At 38.3% G+C, this 23375-nt stretch overlaps 1 protein-coding gene across 3 annotated transcripts in view; it reads left to right on the forward strand.

The window, feature by feature from the left end:
• WNK1 (WNK lysine deficient protein kinase 1) overlaps positions 1 to 23375 on the forward strand; it is a 132953-nt gene that overhangs the window by 57221 nt on the left and 52357 nt on the right. For all 3 annotated transcript variants that reach the window (XM_065888287.1, XM_065888288.1, XM_065888289.1), the window contains exons 2-4: positions 4302 to 4474; positions 10996 to 11216; positions 13605 to 13762. In XM_065888287.1, the coding sequence (XP_065744359.1) occupies positions 4302 to 4474; positions 10996 to 11216; positions 13605 to 13762 (552 nt within the window). The remainder of the gene's footprint in view (positions 1 to 4301; positions 4475 to 10995; positions 11217 to 13604; positions 13763 to 23375) is intronic.

Genomic DNA, 23375 nt, shown 5'->3' on the forward strand with positions numbered 1-23375 from the left:
TGCAAATTGAGCTGCCAGTTATCATTTCTCATTCAAAACCCCATGTGTGGGGTTACCACTGAGTGGGGACAAATCCCTCCCCCAGGCATTGGGCCTAGAGAAGTGGCAGGAGAATTCGTTCTCCACTGAAGTCTTTAGTTAGTGCCCAACTTTTTTTCTTTTTTTCCCCTTTTTCCCACCTTGCTTTGTTTTTGATGCTAGCTGGGAAAGTAGGGACTGAAGTAGTGACTGAATTCCCTTTATCAGACCCTCTGGTGGGTACTTTTGGTGACAGACTGACTGCTTGACCTCGTTTTATTTTCTGTATGGATGTCCAAATACATGTCTGACTCACCAGTATACCCAGCCCTTGAAGACTTGTATGGCTAGTTGCAAGTGTCTAGTTTGTGTTCATCTCTTATTTCTGGAGCAGGGACTGAGACCTTGCCACATGTCCTTTGCATCTCTGCCTCCTTTAGACTTTAAAGTTTGATTAATTAAAAAAAAATTTTAAGGTAATAAGCAGGTTAGACATGGTAATAACTTGAGAGAATTCATGAACAAGAAGGTAGATCTGAGAACACTGCCCAGAAGGCAGCAGAGAGAAAGAAATGGAAAATGAGAGAGAAGTTAAAAGATATGAAGGATCGAGTAAGGTTCCACACACACACACCCTTACACATAACACATACAGACATACGTAGAAAATCTTACAAGAGAATGGAGAATGGAAGGAGGCAGTAATCAAAAAGGTAATCGTTGAGAATTTTCCTGATGCGAAGACAAATACCTGAAACTTTGGGCTTAAAAAGCACAATTAGCCCCATTATGTATAAAATAAAACTTAGATGCATGGTAGTGAATGAGCAGAGCACAATTTTTTTTTAAAGTCTTTAGAGTAACCAGAGAGAAAATACAGATAACCTACAAAGGAGGACATGTATACTGAGGGCTACAGTAGACGCCAGAGTACCATGAAACAGTATCCTGAAAGTGCTGAAAGAAAACCAACCTAGAATTCTACACCCATCTAAACTATCATGCAAGAGTGATAGCAATTAAGAAAGTGAGGTATTAGCGCAGGACTAGACAGACCATGGAATAGAGTGTAGAATCCAGAGACAGAACTGTACTTCTATGGAAAGGATGGATTGTTCATTAAATGATATTGGGGCCATTGGCTGATACAGAACAGAAATAACAGTCAGCCCTTCTTTTACCCAACCAAATAAATTCCTCAACAATTCCCAGATGTGGCAAACAAAACACATTTATATTTTAAAAAGGAAAAGAAAAATATTTATGACCTTAGTGTCTGGAAAAATTACTGAAGACATAAAATCCACCTACCATAAAGTAAAAGATAGATGAATTGAAATACAGTGAAATAAAAACATCTGTAAATCAAGATATTATACACAAGGTGAAAATACAAACCACAAATTGAGAAAAGGTATTTGTAACTCATAAAACCAATAAAGGATTAGCATCCATAATCTATTAAGAACTGCTACAAGTAAGATAAAGCATCAGTTCCTTGCAGAAGAGGGGTCTTAAGTAGTCTGCAAAGAAAACAAAGTTTCTCACACTTTTTAGTGACTCTGAAAAGGTAAATTAAACTATAGAACATGACTTACACCCATCAAATTGACAAAAGTTAATGTCTGATAATACCAGTTGCTAGTGACCATGTACTCTAGTGGGAACCTTCATACAAAGCTGTTGGGAAACTCACTTGGCACAGTCCCTTTGAAAAGCAATTTGTTGATACCTATGAAGACTGAAGATGCCTATTCCCTATGCACTTCTACCGCTAGCTATATATCCTAATAGGTGTACTTCCTCTTTTTTTTGTGCCCCAGAAGGCTAGTGAAGGCTAGAAAAATGTTTTGTTTTAAGTCCATATAGTAAAATACATAGGATTATATTGGAAACAAATTATATTAAAATAGTTATTAGAACTTTTAAATTTATGATATAGTATGCATTATTAATGTATATTAATAAGATCTACTGGAAGATCTAATAGCTATCATAATTTCAAAGTAATGCCTAGCGTGGTATTTTGAGATAATCTGCAACCACTGTTACGTGATATGAAAGTACCTAGGTCTGTTGGTGACAAATCACAGGTACTGCTGAATGCTATTAGGTACATACATTCATTCAAGGAAATATTAAGTTTCAATTCAAGGTTAATGAAAAATAAAGATATATTTTTGTTTTCACACATGTTCACAAACCTGCCTTAAAGGGGTTTATAGACTCCAAGATAAGAGCCTGCATCCTAGAGATTAACACTGCAAAACCTTTGCCATATTGTAATAGCAAAAAAATGGGGAAGCGCCTAAAGATTGATCAGTAGGAGATTATATATAAATTGTGGTGTATTCAGTCAGTGGATAACTGCATAGCAGTGATAATGAATGGAGTTAACAGTAATATGGTAGATATCTTGTAATGTCTCCTTGTACCATCATGGGTGAGCTCAAACAATGTTGAATGGAAAGTAGCCACCTTCCAAATAGTACATGCTCTATAACTTCTTTTTATGAAATCTTAACCTTTCACCTAAAGTGTAAAAACCCATATGGGAATGGTATATCTGATCAGGGTAGTGGTTGCTTTTCAAGGGTGAGGAGTAGTGATGGGAAAGGCCATCTAGTTACATAGGAAGGTTTAAATTATGTCTTTAATGTTTAATTATTTAACTGTATCATAGACACATTATGTTATTGTATGCCTGGACTATTTCGTTAAAATACTTATGTGCTTTGATAGAATATTATATGACAGTTTCAATTTTAATTTACAGGACAGTACAGAGTTTGTGTGTATGGGACTCTGTTAAGGGAAGAACAGCAGATTAAGTGCTTTTCTCCAGTTATCTCAGATAAGAAGTGAATTAACTTATGAAGTGCCAGGCACTTTAAATAAATCTACCTAGTAGACTAAATTAAATTAAATCTACCTAGTAGATTATTTAATTCTTAGAAGAGTCCTATGAGGTGAAGGTATACACAGTCATCCCTCAGTATCCCGGGGGGTGGTGGGAATTGGTTCCAGGACCCCACCCTCCACCCCTGTGGGTGCTCAAGTCCCTTTTATAAAATGGCACAGTATTTGCATATCTTCCCATATACTTTTAAATCATCTCTAGATTACTTATAATAGCTAATACAATGTAAATGCTATGTAAATAGTAGCCAGCATGTGGGCAGACTATTCAAGTTTTGCTTTTTGGAATTTTCTCATCCCCCCAACACACACACCAGCCCATTTTTTACTTGCAGTTGGCTGAATCTGGGTATGCAAACTCATGAATACGGAGGACTTGACTTTATTCATGAAGGAAATTTTAGTTGAAGCCAAGACAGAATTTATATTTAGATCTCACCACTTCCAAAACCCATACTTGTTCCATTATTAAATTGCATGTCTCTGTCAATAGGTGACTTACTTTGGAAGTGGTAAATTAACTGCACCTAAAACATGTGTATCTGAAGCACATATTAACAGTAAAAATACTAAAATAATCTCAAGCATGACTTTATTAAGTAATTTATTTATTTTTTGGCTGCATTAGGTCTTCATTGTTGCACACAGGCTTTCTCTAGTTGTGGTGAGCAGGGGCTGCTCTTCGTTGTGGTGCGCGTGCTTCTCAGGGCTTCTCATTGCGGTGGCTTCTCTTGTTGCAGAGCACGGGCTCCAGGTGTGCGGGCTTCAGTAGTGGTGGCCTGCGGGCTAGTAGCTGTGGCGCACAGGCTTAGTCGCTCCACAGGATGTGGGATCTTCCCGGACCAGGGCTTGAACCTGTGTCCCCTGCATTGGCAGGTGGATTCTTAACCACTACGCCACCAGGGAAATCCCTCAAGCATGACTTTATAATCAAGAGTTTTCTTAAATACACTTTAGCCTGTTCTCACACTCATATAACAGGCTGATGAAATTATTAATTATTAGTAACTCCAGTGTTAGGATGTTTTATTTCAACAGTATTGGTCATTATAATTTAGTACATGTTTAGCATCTAAGTGTAACTTATGTGACTTGGTGTTTTATTATCTTAAAAGCATATTCTGTCTGTTTTTTCCTTTGTTTTTGTTTTAGGTGTACAGCACAGTGATTCACTTATACATATACATGTATCTATTCTTTTTCAAATTCTTTTCCCTTTTAGGTTATTACACAATATTGAGCAAGAGTTCCCTGTACTGTACAGTAGGTCCTTGTTGGTTATTTGTCTTAAATATAGTAGTGTGTACATGTCAATCCCAAACTCCCAATCTTGAACTGTATTCTGTCTTGCTTTTTGATTTTAGGATCGAAAGTTAACAAAGTCTGAGAGGCAGAGATTTAAAGAAGAGGCTGAAATGTTAAAGGGTCTTCAGCATCCCAATATTGTCCGATTCTATGATTCCTGGGAATCCACAGTAAAGGGAAAGAAGTGCATCGTTTTGGTGACTGAACTTATGACATCTGGAACACTTAAAACGTAAGTTCATCAATATTGTAAAAGCTGACCAAGAAGTATGAGAGAACTTGAATTTTCTTATTTCAGGCCTTATCAGTTCTTCTGTTGTTGCCCGGTATACTAAGGAGGGAATGAATAGTTGCTCCAAATGTTAGTATATGAGCACATTTTCCTGCCCACAAGGTCCTCTGGTGTATAAAATGGTTTGATAATTATGTATTGGTAAGTATTTAAATGAGAAGTTGTTGCAGAATAAACCTAGTTGCTTTAAGTTACGGTGATTGGCATTTCTAAAATTGAGTGGCTAAGAGATCAGAAATCAAATGACAAGGTGGCCCTCTAGTGGTTAAGATGAAATTGAAGCTTATTGACAAGCTTTACCCATTTATTTTCTCACCTCATATTGGGCAGTTTTTGCTACAACTATTCACATATTGTATCAAATACAAATTGTATTGTGACATTTATCACTAGATAATTTCAATTCCCAAAGCATCAGAAATTGAAGCCAAAACATCTAGACCTATCATCCCTTTCAGGAATATGGATAGGTCAAATGCAGAAATTCCCTGTATGCCTTTGGAGTCCCATGTCTCTTAGAGTATCTATTTGTACTCAGAGAGGAAACTAGAGTAACTTTTATGGTGTAAATTTTTTGTGGAAGAATTGGATTGTGAAAAATTGTCTCTGTAGTGTGTATTTATTCTTTATAACCTTCTGTAGTTAATGCTACTGAGCTGATTAATCTCAGATCTTTGACACATAGTCTTGTATTTCCTGGATGTAGAGAATCGCGGATGCTCTTGGATGCTCAAAGTTAACATGTTGAAAAGCCAACAGATTATTTCCCTCCTCCACATTCTAATTTTCCCATCCAACTTTTCTAATATTTATGGCAGCATCTTTATGCTAGTCGTCCACGCTTCTTGTTATTCACATGCCTGTTTCTTTTCCTAGACTGTGCTCCCTAGCACTGTGCCTGAAACTTGATAAATATTTGAATGAATTAAGGAAAATTCTGTGGTAGTAGTTGTTTGTATATCTGCATCTTGAGATTCTTTTTCTGGTTTGAATACTTAGTGGGTTGTCAGTAGTCTGTCAGTAGATAGAAATAAAGTTAGTTTTTTTTTTAAATTTTTGATGAAATTCATATAACATAAAATTAACCTTTTTAAAGTGTACAGTTCAGTGACATTTATTACATTTACAATGTTGTGTAACCACATCTGTCAACTTCGTAAACATTTTCATCACCTTAAAAGAACACCCCATACCGATTAAGCAGTTACTCCCCATTACCCTTCCCACGTAGTATATTTTCTCTTTAATTGCACATGATCTAAGTTTCTAACCATTTTCTTTTAAGTTTAAAGTTCTTTTTTCCCCATCATTGTCTGTTTCAGTTTCTGAGCCTCAAAGCAAAAGCAGCAAGAGGTAAAGTAGAAAGTACTAGACTTAGAGTAGGTGTCTGCTCTCTGCTCTGACTTTGACCAGCTGTGATTTAGGGCAAGTAGATCCCCTTCTCTGGCCCTCAGTTCTCCATGTGTAAAATAAGTGGACTAGCTGATCTCTAGGATTTATAGATGGGCATTTTTTTTTTAACTCTGGTAAAAACATATAAAACTTACCACCTTAATCATTTTTTTTAAAAATTTATTTTATTTATTCTTATTTTTGGCTGTGTTGGGTCTTTGTTGCTGCGTGCGGGCTTTCTCTAGTTGTAGTGAGTGAGGGCTACTCTTCTTGGCAGTGTGCAGACTTCTCATTGCCGTGGCTTCTCTTGTTGCGGAGCACCAGCTCTAGGTGCGCGGGCTTCAGTAGCTGTGGCATGCAGGCTCAGTAGTTGTGGCACACGGGCTTAGTTGCTCCGCAGCGTGTGGGATCATCCCAGACCAGGGCTCGAACCCGTGTCCCCTGCGTTGGCAGGCGGATTCTTAACCACTGTGCCACCAGGGAAGCCCTTAATCATTTTTAAGTGTATAGTTTAGTTAAATATATTCATGTTGCTGTGTAACCAATCTTGAGTATTCTTAATCTTGCAAAACTAAAACCCATTAAACAATTCCCCTTTCTTCCTTTGCACTAGCCTTTGGCAACCACCAACTATTTTCTGTCTCTAAGGATTTATCTGATCAAGGTATTTCATATAAATGGAATATAAAATTTGTGTTTGGCTACTTTCACTTACCATGTTTTCAGGGTTCATGTTGTAGCATGTATCTGTACTTCGTTCCTTTTTATGACTAAATAATATTCCGTGGATATACCACAATTTGTTTATCCACTCACTTATTGATAGACATTTGGGCTGTTTCCACCATGAACATTTGTGTACAAGTGCTTATTTGAGTACCTGTTTTCATGCCTTTTAGATACATATATACCTTTGAGTAGAATTGCTGAGTCATATGGTAATTCTGTGTTTAACTTTTTGAGGAACCACCAAACTGTTTTCCACAATGGCTGAACCATTTTACATTCCCACTAGCAATGAATAAGGGTTCCAATTTTTCCATATTCTTGCCAACACTTGGTTTTTTTGTTTGTTTGTTTTTGGTTTTTTAATAGCCGTCTTGCTGGCTGTGACATGGTATCTCATTTGATTTGCATTTCCCTAGAGAGTAATGATGTTGAGCATCTTATCATGTGCATGTTATACATCTTTGGAGAAATGTCTGTTCAACTCTGCCCACTTTGTCCATTTTTAAATTGGGTTGTTTGTCTTTTTGTTGAGTTGTAAGAGTTCTTTATATATTCTGTAAGCTAAACCCTTATCAGGTACATGATTTGCAAATATATTTTTCCCATTCTATATATTCTTTTCACTCCTTAATGACGTCATGTGATGCACAAAGTTTTAAATTTTGATTAAGTCCAGTTTATCTGTTTTTTTTCCCTAGTTGCTTGTGCCTTTAGGGTTATATCTAAGAATCCATTGCCGAAACCAAGGCCATGCAGATTTACCCCTAACTTTTCTTCTAAGAGTTTTATAGGCTTAGCTCTTTTATTTAGATCATTCCATTTTTTGAGTTAACATTTGTGTATGTGTGAGGTGTGGGATCCAACTCCATTCTGTTGCATGTGGATATCCAGTGTCCCAGCACCATTTGTTGAAGAGACTATTCTTTCCCTGTTGAATGATCTTGACACCCCTGTCAAAAATCATTTAACCATAGATGCATGGGTTTATTTCTGGACCCTCCATACTATTCCACTGTTCTATGTGGAATCTATCCTTATGCTAGTACCATACTGTTTTAATACTACAAAACCTAGCTTTGTGATATGTTTTGAAATTGGAAAAAATGAGTTCTCCAATTTTGTTCTTCTTTTTTGGTATTGTTTTGGCTATTTGGGGCCCCTCATAACTCCGTATGAACCTGAGGATTAGCTTTCCATTTCTGCAAAAAGGCTGCTAGAATTTTGATTGCATCTGTAGATATAATCAAATCTATCTGTAGATATATCGAATCTGTGGGTCACTTTGGCTAATATTGCCACCTTCACTATATTGTTTTCCAATCCATGAACCCATCTCCATTTTATTTAGGTGCCCTTTAATTTCTTTCAACAGTGTTTTCTAGCTTTTGGTGTATAAATCTTTCACTTCCTTGGTTAAATTTATTCCTAAGTATTTTATTCTTTTGGATGTTGTTGCAAATGGAATTGTTTTCTTGCTTTCCTTTTCAGCTTGTTAATTGTTGGGGTGTACAACAACTCATTTGTGCGTGTTGATCTTGTACGCTGGCAATTTTGCTGAATTCGTTTATTAACTCTAGTTGTGTGTGCATGTCTGTATGTATTCTTTAGAATTTTCTATATATAGGATCTTGTTATCTGCAAATAGAGGGAGTTTTACTTCTTCCTTTCCAATTTGGGTACCTTTCTTTTTCTTGCCTAATTAATCTGGCTAGAGTTTCTAGTACAACACTGAAGAGCAGTGGTTATTCTTGTCTTATTCCCAGTCTTAATGGGAAAGCTTTCAGTGTTTCACCACTGTAGTATAGCTGTGGGTTTTTCATAAATGCTCTTTATCATGTTGAATATATTCTCTACTATTCTTAGTTTGAGTATTTTTTTTTATCATGGAAAGGTGTTGGATTTTGTCTGATGCCTTTTCTGCATGAATTGAAATGATCATGTTGTTTTCCCCTTTGTCCTATTAATGTGATACCTCACTCATGTAATTGAAACCGTTAAGATATAGAACATTTCCATCATCTCAATACATGCCCTTAAACCTCTTCCTAGGCAGCCCTTTCCAGGCAGCCCTTTCCTCACCCTCCAGAAGTAACTCTGTTTTTATATATATATTTTTTAAACCATAAAACCAACTTTCACTATTAGTTTTCTTTAATTACCTCATATCCCACCCAAGTGAGGCAGAATTTCATTTTTTAATTTATTTTTAAGGTTTTGTATTAGTTTCTGTATTAGCTTTTTGGTTAAACTCCACTTGTGTGTGTGTGTGCATTTGAACTATCTTTTTTAGTGGCTGCTTTAGATACTGCATTTATATCTTTAACTTTTCACAACATGCTTGATACTGTACAATTTCATATAAAATAAAGGAAACTTGCAAAAATATAGGCCCATGTATTTCTAGTACTTATACTTTATGCTATAATTTTCATATGTTACATTTATTGTTTAGATCCTGTAATACAATGTTACAGATTTTCCTTTTAGTAGTCATATGTAACATAAAGATAGTAATAGGAAAATGTAGTCTTTTATATTTACCATCAGTGCTCTTCATTTTTTCCCTGAATATTTCCAGATAAAATAGCATCAGAACTCAGTTAATCAGAAATCTCTGTCCTGTTCTTTTAACATTAGCTGGGCTGCTTGGACTCTGCTACACACACACATATTTCAGAGGTCAGCCAGAGATTTAGGCAGAGTGAATATACAGAATTTGGAGATGCCCTTCTATACCCCACCCCCCCTTTTTTTTTTTTTTGCGGTACGCGGGCCTCTCGCTGTCATGGCCTCTCTCGTTGCGGAGCACAGGCTCCGGACGCGCAGGCTCAGCGGCCATGGTTCACGGGCCCAGCCGCTCCGCGGCATGTGGGATCTTCCCAGACCGGGGCACGAACCCATGTCCCCTGCGTCGGCAGGCGGACTCTCAACCACTGCACCACCAGGGAAGCCCTGTACCTCCTTTTTTAAAAAAAATTTATTTATCTTTTGGCTGCGTTGGGTCTTCATTGCTGCACATGGGCTTTCTCTAGTTGTGGCGAGAGGGGGCTACTCTTCGTTGCGGTGTGCGGACTTCTCATTGCAGTGGCTTCTTTTGTTGCGGAGCACCAGCTCTAGACACTCGGGCTTCAGTAGTTACGGTGCGTGGGCTCAGTAGTTGTGGCTCACGGACTCTAGAGCACAGGCTCAGTAGTTGTGGCGCATGGGCTTAGTTGCTCGCGGCATGTGGGATCTTCCTGGACCAGGGCTTGAACTGTGTCCGCTGCATTGGCAGGTGGATTCTTAACCACTGCGCCACCAGGGAAGCCCCTGTACCTCCTTTCTGGGATTACACACCACCCCCACCCTCCAACCCCCCACCCTGCCTCCTTCACTTTTTAGATCTCTGCTGTCCAAGAGAACTTTCTGTGGTGATGGAAATGTTCCGTAATCTGCACCATCCAAAATGGTAGCCACTTGCTACAGTGCAGTTGTTGAGCACTTGAAATGTGACTAGTGCAACTGGGAAATGAAAATTTTTTATTTTAATTAATTCATTTAAATATGAATATTCTTGGGTTTCCCTGGTGGTGCAGTGGTTGAGAGTCTGCCTGCCGATGCAGGGGACACGGGTTCATGCCCCGGTCTGGGAAGATCCCACATGCTGCGGAGTGGCTGGGCCCGTGAGCCATGGCCGCTGAGCCTGTGCATCCAGAGCCTGTGCTCCGCAATGGGAGAGGCCTGCATACCGAAAAAAAAAAAAAGAATATTCTTATTTGTCTAGTGAATATTGTATTGGACAGACTGTCATTGTAGAAAGTTCTGTTGAATAGCATTGTTCTAGACCCTGAGGTAATCTTGAACTCTGTCCTCGTATTCATTCCTCAGCCAATAATGCTCCAGGTTTCAGTCCAGGTTTGAGCGACCCCCACAGACTAGTGCTTTCCCTTTTCCCTCGTGTGTACTCCCTTCCAGTTTATGCCTGATTTTGATTTTTCCAGAGCTTTCGAGTAGTTGTGTGTGTGTGTATTTACTAGAGTTTATAATTATATCTGCCTCCAGTAAGAGTTGCTTCACCATTACCAGAAGTCGAACTCTGCCTCTTAACTTTTAAATCATTTTAGCAGTGATCTAATTTTAAGGAATTTATTTTTTGTGCTTTGTTATCAGAATTTGCTTGCCAACTACTTATTATCCTCTCCCCTTTAACCTTACTAAAAGTAGCACTAACCTAAGCTTACTGAATCTTAATATTCTGAACTTGATATTCCCCTCTCAGATATGCTAGAATTTAATGGAATTCTTCAAAGTAATAAATGCATATCATTGATAACCTGTTTGGTGTACCTTGCCTTTTCTAGGTACCTGAAAAGGTTTAAGGTGATGAAGATCAAAGTTCTGAGAAGCTGGTGCCGTCAGATTCTTAAAGGACTTCAGTTTCTTCATACTCGAACTCCACCTATTATTCACCGGGATCTTAAGTGTGACAACATCTTTATCACTGGCCCTACAGGCTCAGTCAAGATTGGAGACCTAGGTCTGGCAACCCTGAAGCGGGCTTCTTTTGCCAAGAGTGTGATAGGTATGTTTCAGGTGTACCTTGCAGTCTCACTGGCTTTCTGACATTCCTTTTATTTAGAAACCTGACCTTGTCAGAGCTTTTATTATGTGAAATAAACCTTCAGAAATTCAGAGCTTGAACCCAGGAAGTGATGTGGAGTTCTCTATTTCTTTGCCTCTAGAATCATCTTGAAGACCATTGTTGTTTTGTAAAGTTATATGAAGAGAAGTAAGGTGAACTTTGCCTACAAAACATTATGTAATAATTGTTAACCTTACTGAGTCATTTCATTGATACTTAGTATCATATACTTATTTATATAATAGATAAAGTATGTTACTTCCCCATAAAAGAAATTGAATTTATATATAATTTAGTTTCTGAAGAGGTCTGTTGGATATATGTATATTCAAAAATATCTGCCTATTAAAACTTTATTTTAAAATGTGAAAATATGATGGTTCATTATCAACTTTTTTTTTACTCCTACTCTTCAGAAGATATACCTGAAACAGTTTTCAGCCTCAGTACTATTGACACTTCGGGTCGGCCAGCTCTTTGTTGTAAGGACTGACCTGTTCATTGTAAGATGATTTTGCAGCATCCCTGGTCCTACTCACTGGATGCCAGTAGCATGCCCCCTTGCCCACTTCGCCCCAGTTGTTACAACCAAAAATGTCTCTAGACATTGCTAGATGTCCCCTATAGGGCAAATCATCATTCTTGAGAATCACTGATCTATACAACAAGTCTGTCCTTTCAGCCTTTAACTGTTATGTTAGAGAGTTGTAGCTGGAAAAATAATTTAATGCTGATTATTTTATAAGCTTTCACTTTCTGAAGAGGGTATGACAATTTGAAAACTTGAAATCTTCACAAACACTCTACTCTCCCCAAAGGTGACGACAATAACAACAGCAAGAAAGCCATTCTTTTTTTTTTTTTTTTTTTTTTGCGGTACGCGGGCCTCTCACTGTTGTGGCGTCTCCCGTTGCGGAGCGCAGGCTCAGCGGCCATGGCTCACGGGCCCAGCCACTCTGCGGCATGTGGGATCCTCCCGGACCGGGGCACAAACCCGTGTCCCCTGCATCGGCAGGCGGACTCTCAACCACTGTGCCACCAGGGAAGCCCAAGCCATTCATTTTTTTTTTTTTTTTTTTTTTTTTTGCGGTACGCGACCTCTCACTGTTGTGGCCTCTCCCGTTGCGGAGCACAGGCTCCGGACGCGCAGGCTCAGCAGCCATGGCTCACGGGCCTAGCCGCTCCACAGCATGTGGGATCCTCCGAGACCGGGGCACGAACCCGTGTCCCCTGCATCATTCATTTTTAAGTGGGCTAGAATCCTATGTTTTAATAAGAAAAACATTGAACACCAGTAATTTGCACATCCTTACAAAATAGTGTTCCTGGGAAGAGTTATTTAAAGATGAATTTCCTTTTTGCCCTCCTTATAGGAAGCAGTTCTTTGATTGTCTTTGGCATCTTAATCTCTGTCCCAAGAGGGTTTTTTCTTATTTCTTTTTTTGTTTAAACCATAGTGTGCAAGCCTGTTCTTAGAAATGTCCTATAATTTGAGGTATTCGGGCTTAATTTCTTTGGAAACATTGGAAACCTGGTGTGTGGAATCATACACTCACTCTATGCTCGTAATTCAGTCTGAGAACTCAAGTGCAGACCGAATTATTTGTGTTTGTGTCTGTAGGATGTGCCTCACTACACTTCTTACAACTGCAGTAGGTTTGTGTACTGTAGGGGGGGTGGTGGTAAGTGTATGAAGAAAAGGGCTCTGGTGAGTGGCCTTTATAGACAATTACAGTTTATTTTACCGTTTTAAAAATGTATTGAATATCTGTTTTTTACTGAAAAGCTGCCTTAAAAGTGAAACTGATCAGATGGAATGTTAATGGCAAGAGACTAGCTATTATATGAATGTTAACCTTACAGCTACCATACAGTAGGGGGCAGACAAGTATTTTGATCTTTTTTATCCCATCATCCTATCTTACAGGTAGATGCCATTATATCTACTTTATTCCTCGGTAGTCTCTTACCTTTTCCTTCCGTTTGTTTTCAATATGAGTTATATCAGTTTATCTTTAATGCAAGACTCTATTTTAATATTGTATAACACTAATCCATTTGAAACAGTAAATAAATAGACACTTGATCCTGTGCCAGTTTTTTATAAAGGAGTTGTAGTGTAAGATCTATAACATATTTGATGGAACAGACTAAGACGATTTCTTTCCTCTCCCCCCACCACCTACCTACCTACTTTTCTTTTTCCTCCCTCACCTCTTACCCCCCTTCCACTTTCTTCTCTCTCACAGGTCAACCCCTCTGCTGTTGCCCTCCCCATGAATCGCAGCTTCTCCTCACACTGAGTCTGAATCATTCTTTTAATTTAAGGTACCCCAGAGTTCATGGCCCCTGAGATGTATGAGGAGAAATATGATGAATCCGTTGACGTTTATGCTTTTGGGATGTGCATGCTTGAGATGGCCACATCTGAATACCCTTACTCCGAGTGCCAAAATGCTGCACAGATCTACCGTCGAGTGACCAGTGTAAGTCTTGTCCTAACTGACTGGTGATCTTAGGCTAAGAAGCTGTATAACATCAAACCGTGCAAAAGGGAACAACACTAGAAAGCATCACATGGAGTTCACCGCTCATCTGTCTGTGTCTCGTGTCTCCTCTTCTTATAAGGACTGGTCAGATTGAGCTGTGGCCACCCAGCTCCGGGTTGACCTCATTCTAACTAATTATACCTGCAGCGATCCTATTTCCAAATAAGGTCACATTCTGAGAAACTGAGGATCAGAATTTTAACATACCTTTTGTCGGGGGCGCGGGCAGGGGACGCAGTTCAACCCGTAACAGTTCATGGGTTCATCCAACAAATATTTAGTCTCTATTATGTTCCAGACTTCTTTCTCGATCCTAGGTATTGAATATTATAGTTAAGTAAAACACAAACCTGTCTCTCAAGAGCTTATTACTAGGCAAAGGAGAACAAACAAGTAAACCAGACAGTTACCATAGTGTATAAAAGCAGTTACTCTAGGGATAGGTATGTAACAGAAGCACATAGAAGTAGTGCCTAATTGAGTTTGGACAGGTTAGGAAAATTATGTTAAATAAATAGGGAAAGACTAAGAGTTGCATGTGAAAAATCTTTGTATGTTTACAGTTTGAAAACAGGAAAAAGAAGAGACAAGGGATAAGGGAGGAAAGTGAAAGTTTAGACTACACTTGAGCACTGGGGGAACCATTGCAGCCACTATTAAGACTTGGTAGGTGTCGTAGAAATTCCCTGGCGGTCCAGTGGTTAGGGCTCCGTGCCTTCACTGCCAAGGGCCTGAGTTCAGTCCCTGGTCGGGGAGCTAAGATCCCACAGGCCACGAGGTGCAGCCCCTGCCCCCTGCCCCCCCCCAAAAAAAAGACTTGGTAGGTGTCATAAGATCAGACTTAAATTTTTAAAAGAGTTTTTTGGCTGCAGAGTGGAGGATGGATTTATGAGGAAACACTAAAAAGCTGAAAACCCAGTTAAGTGGCTATTGCACTAATCTGAAGGAATAACCGATAGACTGAAATAAGGAGTTAAAGTAGAGATGGCCAAAGTGGATGGACAAGGGATTGATTTTCTTTATGAATTTGAATTCAATTAAGCTAACGTGTTCTTTTCCACCTAATATTTATGAAAACAAATAATAATGTGAAAATACCCTTTGTAAATACATATCTTCTTAAGGAGATCAAACTGAATATTAAACCTGATTAAGAGGTTAAATACATTAAATTTTAGGACTATAAAATTTACAGTTTGTATGTAAAATGGTTTGTGTAATTTATTTACTAACTTACTGTCTGTAACTTCTTCACTCCATCACACTCTAAACCAGGGATTAGCAAACTATGATCCATGGGCCAAATCCAGTCTCCTACCCATTTTTATACAGCCCATGAGCTAAGAATTCTTTTCACATTCCTAAATGGTTGAGGGGGAAACCAAAAGAAGAATAATATGTGATGACCTATGAAAATTACATGAAATTCAAATTTCAGTGTCCATGAAGAAAGTAATGACGCAGCCACTTATTTGTTTCTGTATTATCTATGTCTGTTTTCACATATTACAGTGGCAGAGTTGAGTAATTGCAACAGGCTCTGTGGTTCAAAAATCCTAAATTATGTACTGTTTGGCTCTTAACGGAGAATGTTGCTGACTCCGATTCTAAACACATGACACCAGAAAGAGAAAAACAAATATCGTATATTAACACATATATGTGGAACCTAGAAAAATGGCACAGATGAACAGGTTTGCAGGACAGAAATAGAGACACAGATGTAGAGAGCAAACGTATGGACACCAAGGGGGGAAAGTGGCAGGGTGGGGTGGGATGAATTGGGAGATTGGGATTGACATGTATACACTAACATGTATAAAATGGACAACTAATAAGAACCTGCTGTATAAAAAAGTAAATAAAATTCAAAAATTCAAGAAAAAATCAAACACATGACACCAGAACTTCTTAAAAAATTCTCCTCTGAAGAGTTCTGTAACTAATTTCTAATCTGCAAAAGTGGTGATAATGTTCTACTAGAATGCTATTAGCCTCTGTACTTGGAGTAGGCAGGAGAATCTCAGTGTGAGCAAGTAGTTACTTAAATTATTAGCTCTGATAATTTGTGGGCAGTCTTTTCTCTCTGTTAAGAGTAGAACTATCACTTTAATTCTGTGGCGAAAACATAACAGGTTTTAATGTAACACCCATTTTTCACTGGCCATATTTATTCTTTCTATTGCCTAAGAATAAATAGCATCTTAAACCCAGTACTACTGCTTGAGGTGATCATTCTGGATTTTAAACACAAAGACTTATTAACAAATATCTTTTATTTACCTTCCAGCAGTACTGAATGTTTTGATAGTGAATAGACCAGAAGAATGAAGTATCCATCAGATAGCCATATATTTAAACATTCTCTGCTGTCTCTCAGCCACCAGCCTTCTTTGTGGGTCTTGCAATATTTCTACTTTGAAACTTGGTAGATTTTGTTGTGAACCATCAGACAGTACTTTGCTGTTAGAGACCCTGCCTAGGCATTACCGGGTTGTCTAGTGATAGGTGTCTCTAATTAATCTTGTGAATTCAATTCCTGACTATTTCTCTAAACAAATAAAGGTTGGTACTTAAAATATCTCGAGGGATCATGGAATTTTGGTTTCTTTATGTAAAATGAAGTCTAAAAAATAACTCTGCTATTTAAAGAAATAAAGTTATAAATTATATGGTAGGACTGTTTCTTTTTTGTTTTTTTTTTTGCTGTACGCGGGCCTCTCACTGTTGTGGCCTCTCCCGTTGCGGAGCACAGGCTCCGGACACGCAGGCCCAGCAGCCACGGGTCACGGGACCAGCCGCTTCGCGGCATGTGGGATCTTCCCGGACTGGGGCACGAACCTGTGTCCCCTGCATCAGCAGGCGGACTCTCAACCACTGCACCACCAGGGAAGCCCTGTTTTGTTTTTTAATGCAGAATTTATGGGTGACCTGTATTAAATTCTACCTTGTTTTTTTTTTTTTTTTTTTTTTTTTTTTTTGCGGTACGCGGGCCTCTCACTGTCGTGGCCTCTCCCATTGCGGAGCACAGGCTCCGGACACGCAGGATCAGCGGCCATGGCTCACAGGCCCAGCACTTCCGCGGCATGTGGGATCCTCCCGGACTGGGGCACGAACCTGTGTCCCCTGCATCGGCAGGCAGACTCTCAACCACTGTGCCACCAGGGAAGCCGTCTACCTTGTTTTATACCTTACCCACCAAATATGTTTAACTGGTTAAATATAATGACTGTATAGGATGAGTAGGTGAAAAATAGTGTAAACCCTATTGATTAAATCTACTCACTGGAGGCTCAGGGCTAAAAGCAGTGTTCTTTGACTTCAGACTGTCAGACACAGCACTGCCATAAAATCAGATAAAAGTTTATATAAGCAATAATTTGATAAAAGTAAAGAAAACAAATTAATTTGATTTTTAAGATAATGCATTTGAGATACTGTCTAATCAACAAATGAATCTTTATTTGCAAATGCAAACTCTAGCTCAGTTGAGAAGAAAATCCCCTTCTCAAATGAAAAAAGTGTTTGGCGTTAGTTTAATAGACCCTGGAAAGACCAATATCACTGTTTCCATAGTCTTAGTGTAGTATTTACCCTTTTTTTAGTTTGTCAATGGGTTGTGTTTTTTTTCTTTTTTAAGATAAAGTTCACATACCATGAAAGTCTCCATTTAAATCATTTGAAGGTGTAAAATTCAGTGGGTTTTAGTGTATTTACAGTGTTCTGCAATCGACACCACTAATGCCACTCCATCACCCCAAAAAAGAAACCCCACACCTGTTAGCAGTCACTCCACATTCCTCTTCCACCCAGCCCCTGGCAAGCACTAATCTACTTTCTGTCTTTATGGATTTGATTTGCCTGTTGTGGACATTTCATACGAATAGAATCATAAAATATGTGGCCTTTCGTGTTACACTTTGTTTCTGTGTTATGCTTTGATTTAGCGTAACCATTTTTAAGGTTTATCCATGTTTTAGCATGAATCAGTACTTCAGTCCTTTTTGTAGCTGAATAATATTGCATTGTATGAATGTACCACATTTTTAATGTTCAACAGGTTTTATTTCTTTCTATTTCTGTAGTTTCTTCCTCCTTTTCTCATTGTTTAAACTGTTTGAACCTATAGCCACCCTCACCTCTGGAGAGGAATTGGGAACAGGAAGGATGAAATATACAGTGTTTTAAAAGGTATTGTCCTAGAGCCCGACTTATTAAATCTTTGTTTATAGTTTTGTGTTTGTAGCATAGCATATGGCACATTGTAGGCACTCAGTGATACTTTGAAGAATAAATGATTCAATTAAAGGAATCCCAGATATAGTCAAGTTAGACACTATGTCAATTTGGGACAGTTGAGTTTATCCTGCAAAATAAGGTCACCTTAGAAATACTAAAATTATCCTACTAACGTGGAATTGAACAGTAGCAAGTAGAAACTGATACACTTTATATATGTACATATACAATATATTTTTGTAGAATGGGAAAAGCTATTTGGTACAACTAGAGCAGAAAACAATAACTTTAATAGAGTCAAAATTCCAGGACTAGAAAGGCATTTGAAAAAGTCATCTATTCACATGCTCTTCCATCAGTTCTCAAATCACTATTGAGATCTTTGCTGTGCAAAGTGCAGTCCCCACAACCAGCAGAATTGGCATCCTAGGACACTTGTTATTATAAAAATGTAAAATTTTGGCCCCATCCCAGATGGATTGAGTCAAAACCAGCATTTTACAAGATCCAAAGATGATTTGTGTGTACGTTAAAGTTTGAGAATTGTGAGCTACAACAGTGATCACCTCAGGTCCCTTCCAGTTCTGTATACCTTATTTTTGGTTAAATTTTAAAAAAAAAGACTAAATATTGTATATCAAGCATTATTTGAATAAATTTTTGTTCCATTGTTCATGGAACCTTTTTACTAGCATTATAAGTAACCAAGTTGACTTAGAAATCTAACCCTATTTAATTGCATTTTTTTCTGCCTATTCAAGAGTTGCTTTTTAAAAATGCAAAATAGTAAGTCAAGCTGTGGAAAAGCTGGAATAAAAAGCTTGAGGAGTTAAGTCAGTTGGAACTTTTGGAACCCTTGGTCTCTGAGGATACTGCAGGCATTTACTTGTTCTTTGTTTTTCCTCTCAGCTGTGAAAACTGAGCTCTGTATTATCTACAGTCCGTTATTCTGTACTTCAGTTATTATATTTCTTATCTGGGAAACTCTGTCTTGGTTTCACTAACCTCCATTCCCATCTTCTGGCTTCCAATGAAGAATAAAAAGGGCTATGTCCTTTTTTAATTTTCTGAAGTTTTTCTCATGTTTTGGGTGCTGAGATAAATGTGTGGGGAGTTTACCTTGATTATACAATGATTTATATGCTTGTATAAGCATTAGTGGTGACTCTATTGAAATACACCTTGAAGTATTGTACTTTCCCTTAAGTTTGCTTTGGGTGTAAATTGAACTAATTTTTTAAAGGATATGTCAGCATTAGTCTGCCTAACAATTGCACATTTATTAAGGAAACATGTTTGGTTATCCATCGAGAGATCATCAAACTCCCTAATGCAAACTGCCCCCTGCCACTCCAGATTCCTGGTTTCCATCCCAGATCTACTACACTCCGCCTGTTTACCAATAGTAGTCAGTGAACTGCCCCCTCCTAGACTCACAAGGCCTCCTATGGGTTTGGCACTATCTTAGAAATGGGATACAAAGAAGAGTGTTTAACAGCCTAGGATTACTTTTTCAGGTTTGAAGATCACAGAACTCTAGTCAGTTGAATCATAAACTCTAGTTCTCAGTTTCTTTTCAATTTATTTTAACGATTATTCACTTACTTAACAGCTATTAGTTCGGTGTCTTCTGTGTGCCAGGTTGAGGATACAGCAGTGAACAAGATATATGCTTCAGTGTTCTTTCACCTTCTTGTAGGGAAGGTAAACATTGAAGTAGTAAGTACAGTAAAGCACGTGGATTTTATAGACATAATGAGGTACAGGGTTTTGATCTCATTGAGAGAGTCAGAGACAGTATTCCTGAGAAAGTTGGTTTAAATTGAGAGCTTTATTGGCCTGTGTCAGGGATGCTAAGGCAGATCTGTATGAAGGAATGAGCCAGTAACCCTGGTCATCTGGAGCTCTTTACCAGAAATATTTCTAGGGTTTTTTTTTTTTTTGGTTGTGTTGGGTCTTCGTTGGTGCACGTGGGCTTTCTCTAGTTGCGGTGAGCGGGGGTTCCTGTTTGCTGCGCTGTGCGGGCTTCTCACTGTGGTGGCTTCTCTTATTGCAGAGCATGGGCTCTAGTAGTTCCAGTGTGCAGGCTCTAGGGAGCGTGGGCTTCAGTAGTGGTGGTGCGCAGGCTCAGTAGCGTGGCACATGGGCTTAGTTGCTCCACGGCATGTGGGATCTTCCCGGACCAGGGCTCGAACCCGTGTCCCCTGCATTGTCAGGCGGATTCTTAACCACTGCGCCACCAGGGAAGTCCTAGGATTCTTGAAGAAAGTCATGCCAATATTGTTGCCCCTTCAGTATTTCCATCATACTCAACCTCTGTCTTATTAATATACTATAATGATAATTATATTGATATTAACTGTTTATTAACTGTTGTCCCCCCCACCCCCCATGAGAACTGAGCGTCTCAAGGACAGGGGTTTTTTCCCTCTGTAGACCAGTTCACTACTACATGTCTGGCCTTGCAGTGGTACAACTGCAATGTAAATAGCAGATGATAGCATATGCATCCTATGTCTCAGACATTGCATTAAACACTTTGCATTATTATGTAATTTAATTCTTCCAACAAACCTCATTGGGGATGGTTTACTACTACTGTTGTCTACACTTTAAAATAAAAATCTGAAGCCCAGGATGGCTAGCCCATGATTACATATCTAGAAAATAACAGAGTTATTCTGTTATTCTGATTCCAGGTCCCCTGCTCATGTCAAAATTCTGTACTGAATTCATAAATGTCTAGTACAGTGTCAGTCTGTGACCTGAGGGCATTTAAACCTGTCTGTGTAAGTGCCAGTGTGAAGGGGTAAATGGGTAATGTACTGGCTTAATAACTATATTCTGTGGTGCACTGATAAAGGACTGTTGTGTGTCAATTGTTCTGCACATGCATTTCATTCAGGTCTCAGAGAGGCCTTTCCTGCCCATCCATCTAAAACAGTCTTAGGTGTGCACACACTTTACTTCTATCCCCTGTGGTTTAATTTTTCTTCATGGTTTTTATCACAGCCTAACAGTGTTTATCTAAAGCCCCAATTAGAATATAAATTCTGTGGATTGTGGGGGTTTTATTTGAGTTGTTCTTGGCTGTTTTCCTAGTGCTTAGAGCCTGGCAGGTAATAGGCACTCAGTCAGTGTTTGCGAGATGAATACACGAATACAGAACTATAGGGAGTGAAACACAATGTTGCCTGTGGAGGAAATGGGCTCTGGGGTTGGGTCTGCTTGAGTTCAGATCCCAGCAATGTCATTTCCTAGCTGATACCTTGGGCAAGTTAATTAACTTCTCTGAGCCTAAGCTGGTAATGAGGATTAAATGAGAAAAGTGCCTAAATCAGTTAGCAGTCAGTACTTATTAGGCATTGCCATTATTACCATTAACATCATTATGACATGCTTAGTAGTGAAATAAGTTGTCTCTTGTTCTATTCTTTTACCTAGCAACATTCAACAAATAGCAGTGTTTAAAATGTGTTTAATGAACTTAAAATAAAGCCAAGTTTTAAATGAGTGAAAATGAGCTCACATTTATTTATCATCTTGCTTCTTGCCAATCACCTTGCAAAGTGCTTTACATATACTATCTTATTTTAATCTTTTGTATTTTGATAAGTAGATAATACCTTCATTTTACAGGTGAGAAGATAGATTCAGAGGTTAAGCATTCTGCCCAAGGACATGAAGGAGAAATACTAACAGTAGGGTCAGAAATCAAGCATCTCTAACATAACACTAATACAAACCTTAAAATGTTTTCCTTTTCCTGTTTCTGTTTTGTAAACTTTTTTCCCTAGATTTCAAGGGAAAAAAAATTTAGGGTACATGGGTAGCATAAGTCTAAGATTGGTGTCACAGGTTTGAGCCCCTGTTTACCAGGGTTCATGATCCCTGTTCAAAAGAGAAAAACTTATCTTGAAGTTTTCTGCCATTGGCAATGAAAAGATCCAAATAAGAGTAGTAATGTACTTAGCACAATTGTTGTCTGCTGTTAAAAGAATAGAAACTACGGTGAGCAGTGGCGTCAGTTTTTTATATGGAGAATAGTGCATTTGAGATTGGAACAGTGCACAAGCTTTCACGTATCCAGAGAGTAATGAGCCTTGGGGAGTCATGAGGTCAGCTAATTTCCTTGGATAGAGCTAGTTGGATTTGGTAGGGAGTTTGAAGAGGCTTGTTTTCCAATGGGATCATAAGGTATGTTCAAATTCCTGTAAACTAATGGTTCATACCAGTAAGAATCTGGCTGAATCCAGCCTCATAACAACCAAGTTAGAAATAATGGGGATTTTTAATTACTTTGTTTGTGTAATTTGACTTTGTCACTGATTCCATTAGCCTTTGGATTGCAAGGTTTGAACATTCTGTCTGGGAAAAACAGAATCAAAGCAGTTGGGGTGAGATTCCTTTTGGCTTTTATATAACAGATTGCATTTCACCCTACTTTTTTACAGAAACAAGTGAAGCTGATTCCTAATTATAGATAGGGTTTGAAAAGTTGGGAAAAACTTCGTATTTTTTTCTTTAGCAGTTGGATTTTTTGTGTGTGTGTGATATCCCAGAGATCTAAATCCACTGGAATTAGCTGAAATGATTCCTTTATAAATTTTATTCCTATTTCCATCCAATAAATTTAAATTATACACATAAGAGAAAACTTGGTGTATTATAAGGTGTATCTTAGGAACATTTTGCATGATTTTCAAAGTCATTCTATTACTGTCCTGTGATTTGATTAATATTAAAGTGTCTTAATCAGACCATTAATCTTAAACCAAACAGTTGGGTATCATTCCCAACATTTTCAGTGCTGAAAAACAATTGTGAAATCCCTATTTCAGTATTTCACAGAAAAGCTAGTTTTACTTATCCCAACTGAATGTTGATCTATAATTCACACAGCATTAGACTACAGAATAAAAACTGATAGGATATAGAGAGATGGTTTCTACTGTGTTTAAGTAAATTATAATAGTATTGAGTTTCTTGGTATCTTGTAAATAATTTATATGCCAGAAGATTCATACAAATACTTTGTAGTTGCCGCCTTCTCTCTATGTGTGATTTGAGGTATACCTTGAAAGAAGGGTAGGACTCAGTTGACTGAAAAAGGGAGCAGTAGAAAGAATATTCTTGTGAAAATGTGCATTAAGTATTCAGTGAAAAAGTAACTAATTTGGCTGGACTTATTTGCGGGGGGTAGGAGCAGAGAAGTAGGTAGAAGTAGACTTGTGAGGGCTTTTCACCCCAGATTAAGGAAATTAAAAGCACTATAATGTGGGCTAGAAGTAACACTGAACTAGACATTGTT

This window comes from Phocoena phocoena, chromosome 11 (assembly GCF_963924675.1).
Source record: "Phocoena phocoena chromosome 11, mPhoPho1.1, whole genome shotgun sequence".
NCBI lineage: Eukaryota > Metazoa > Chordata > Mammalia > Artiodactyla > Phocoenidae > Phocoena > Phocoena phocoena.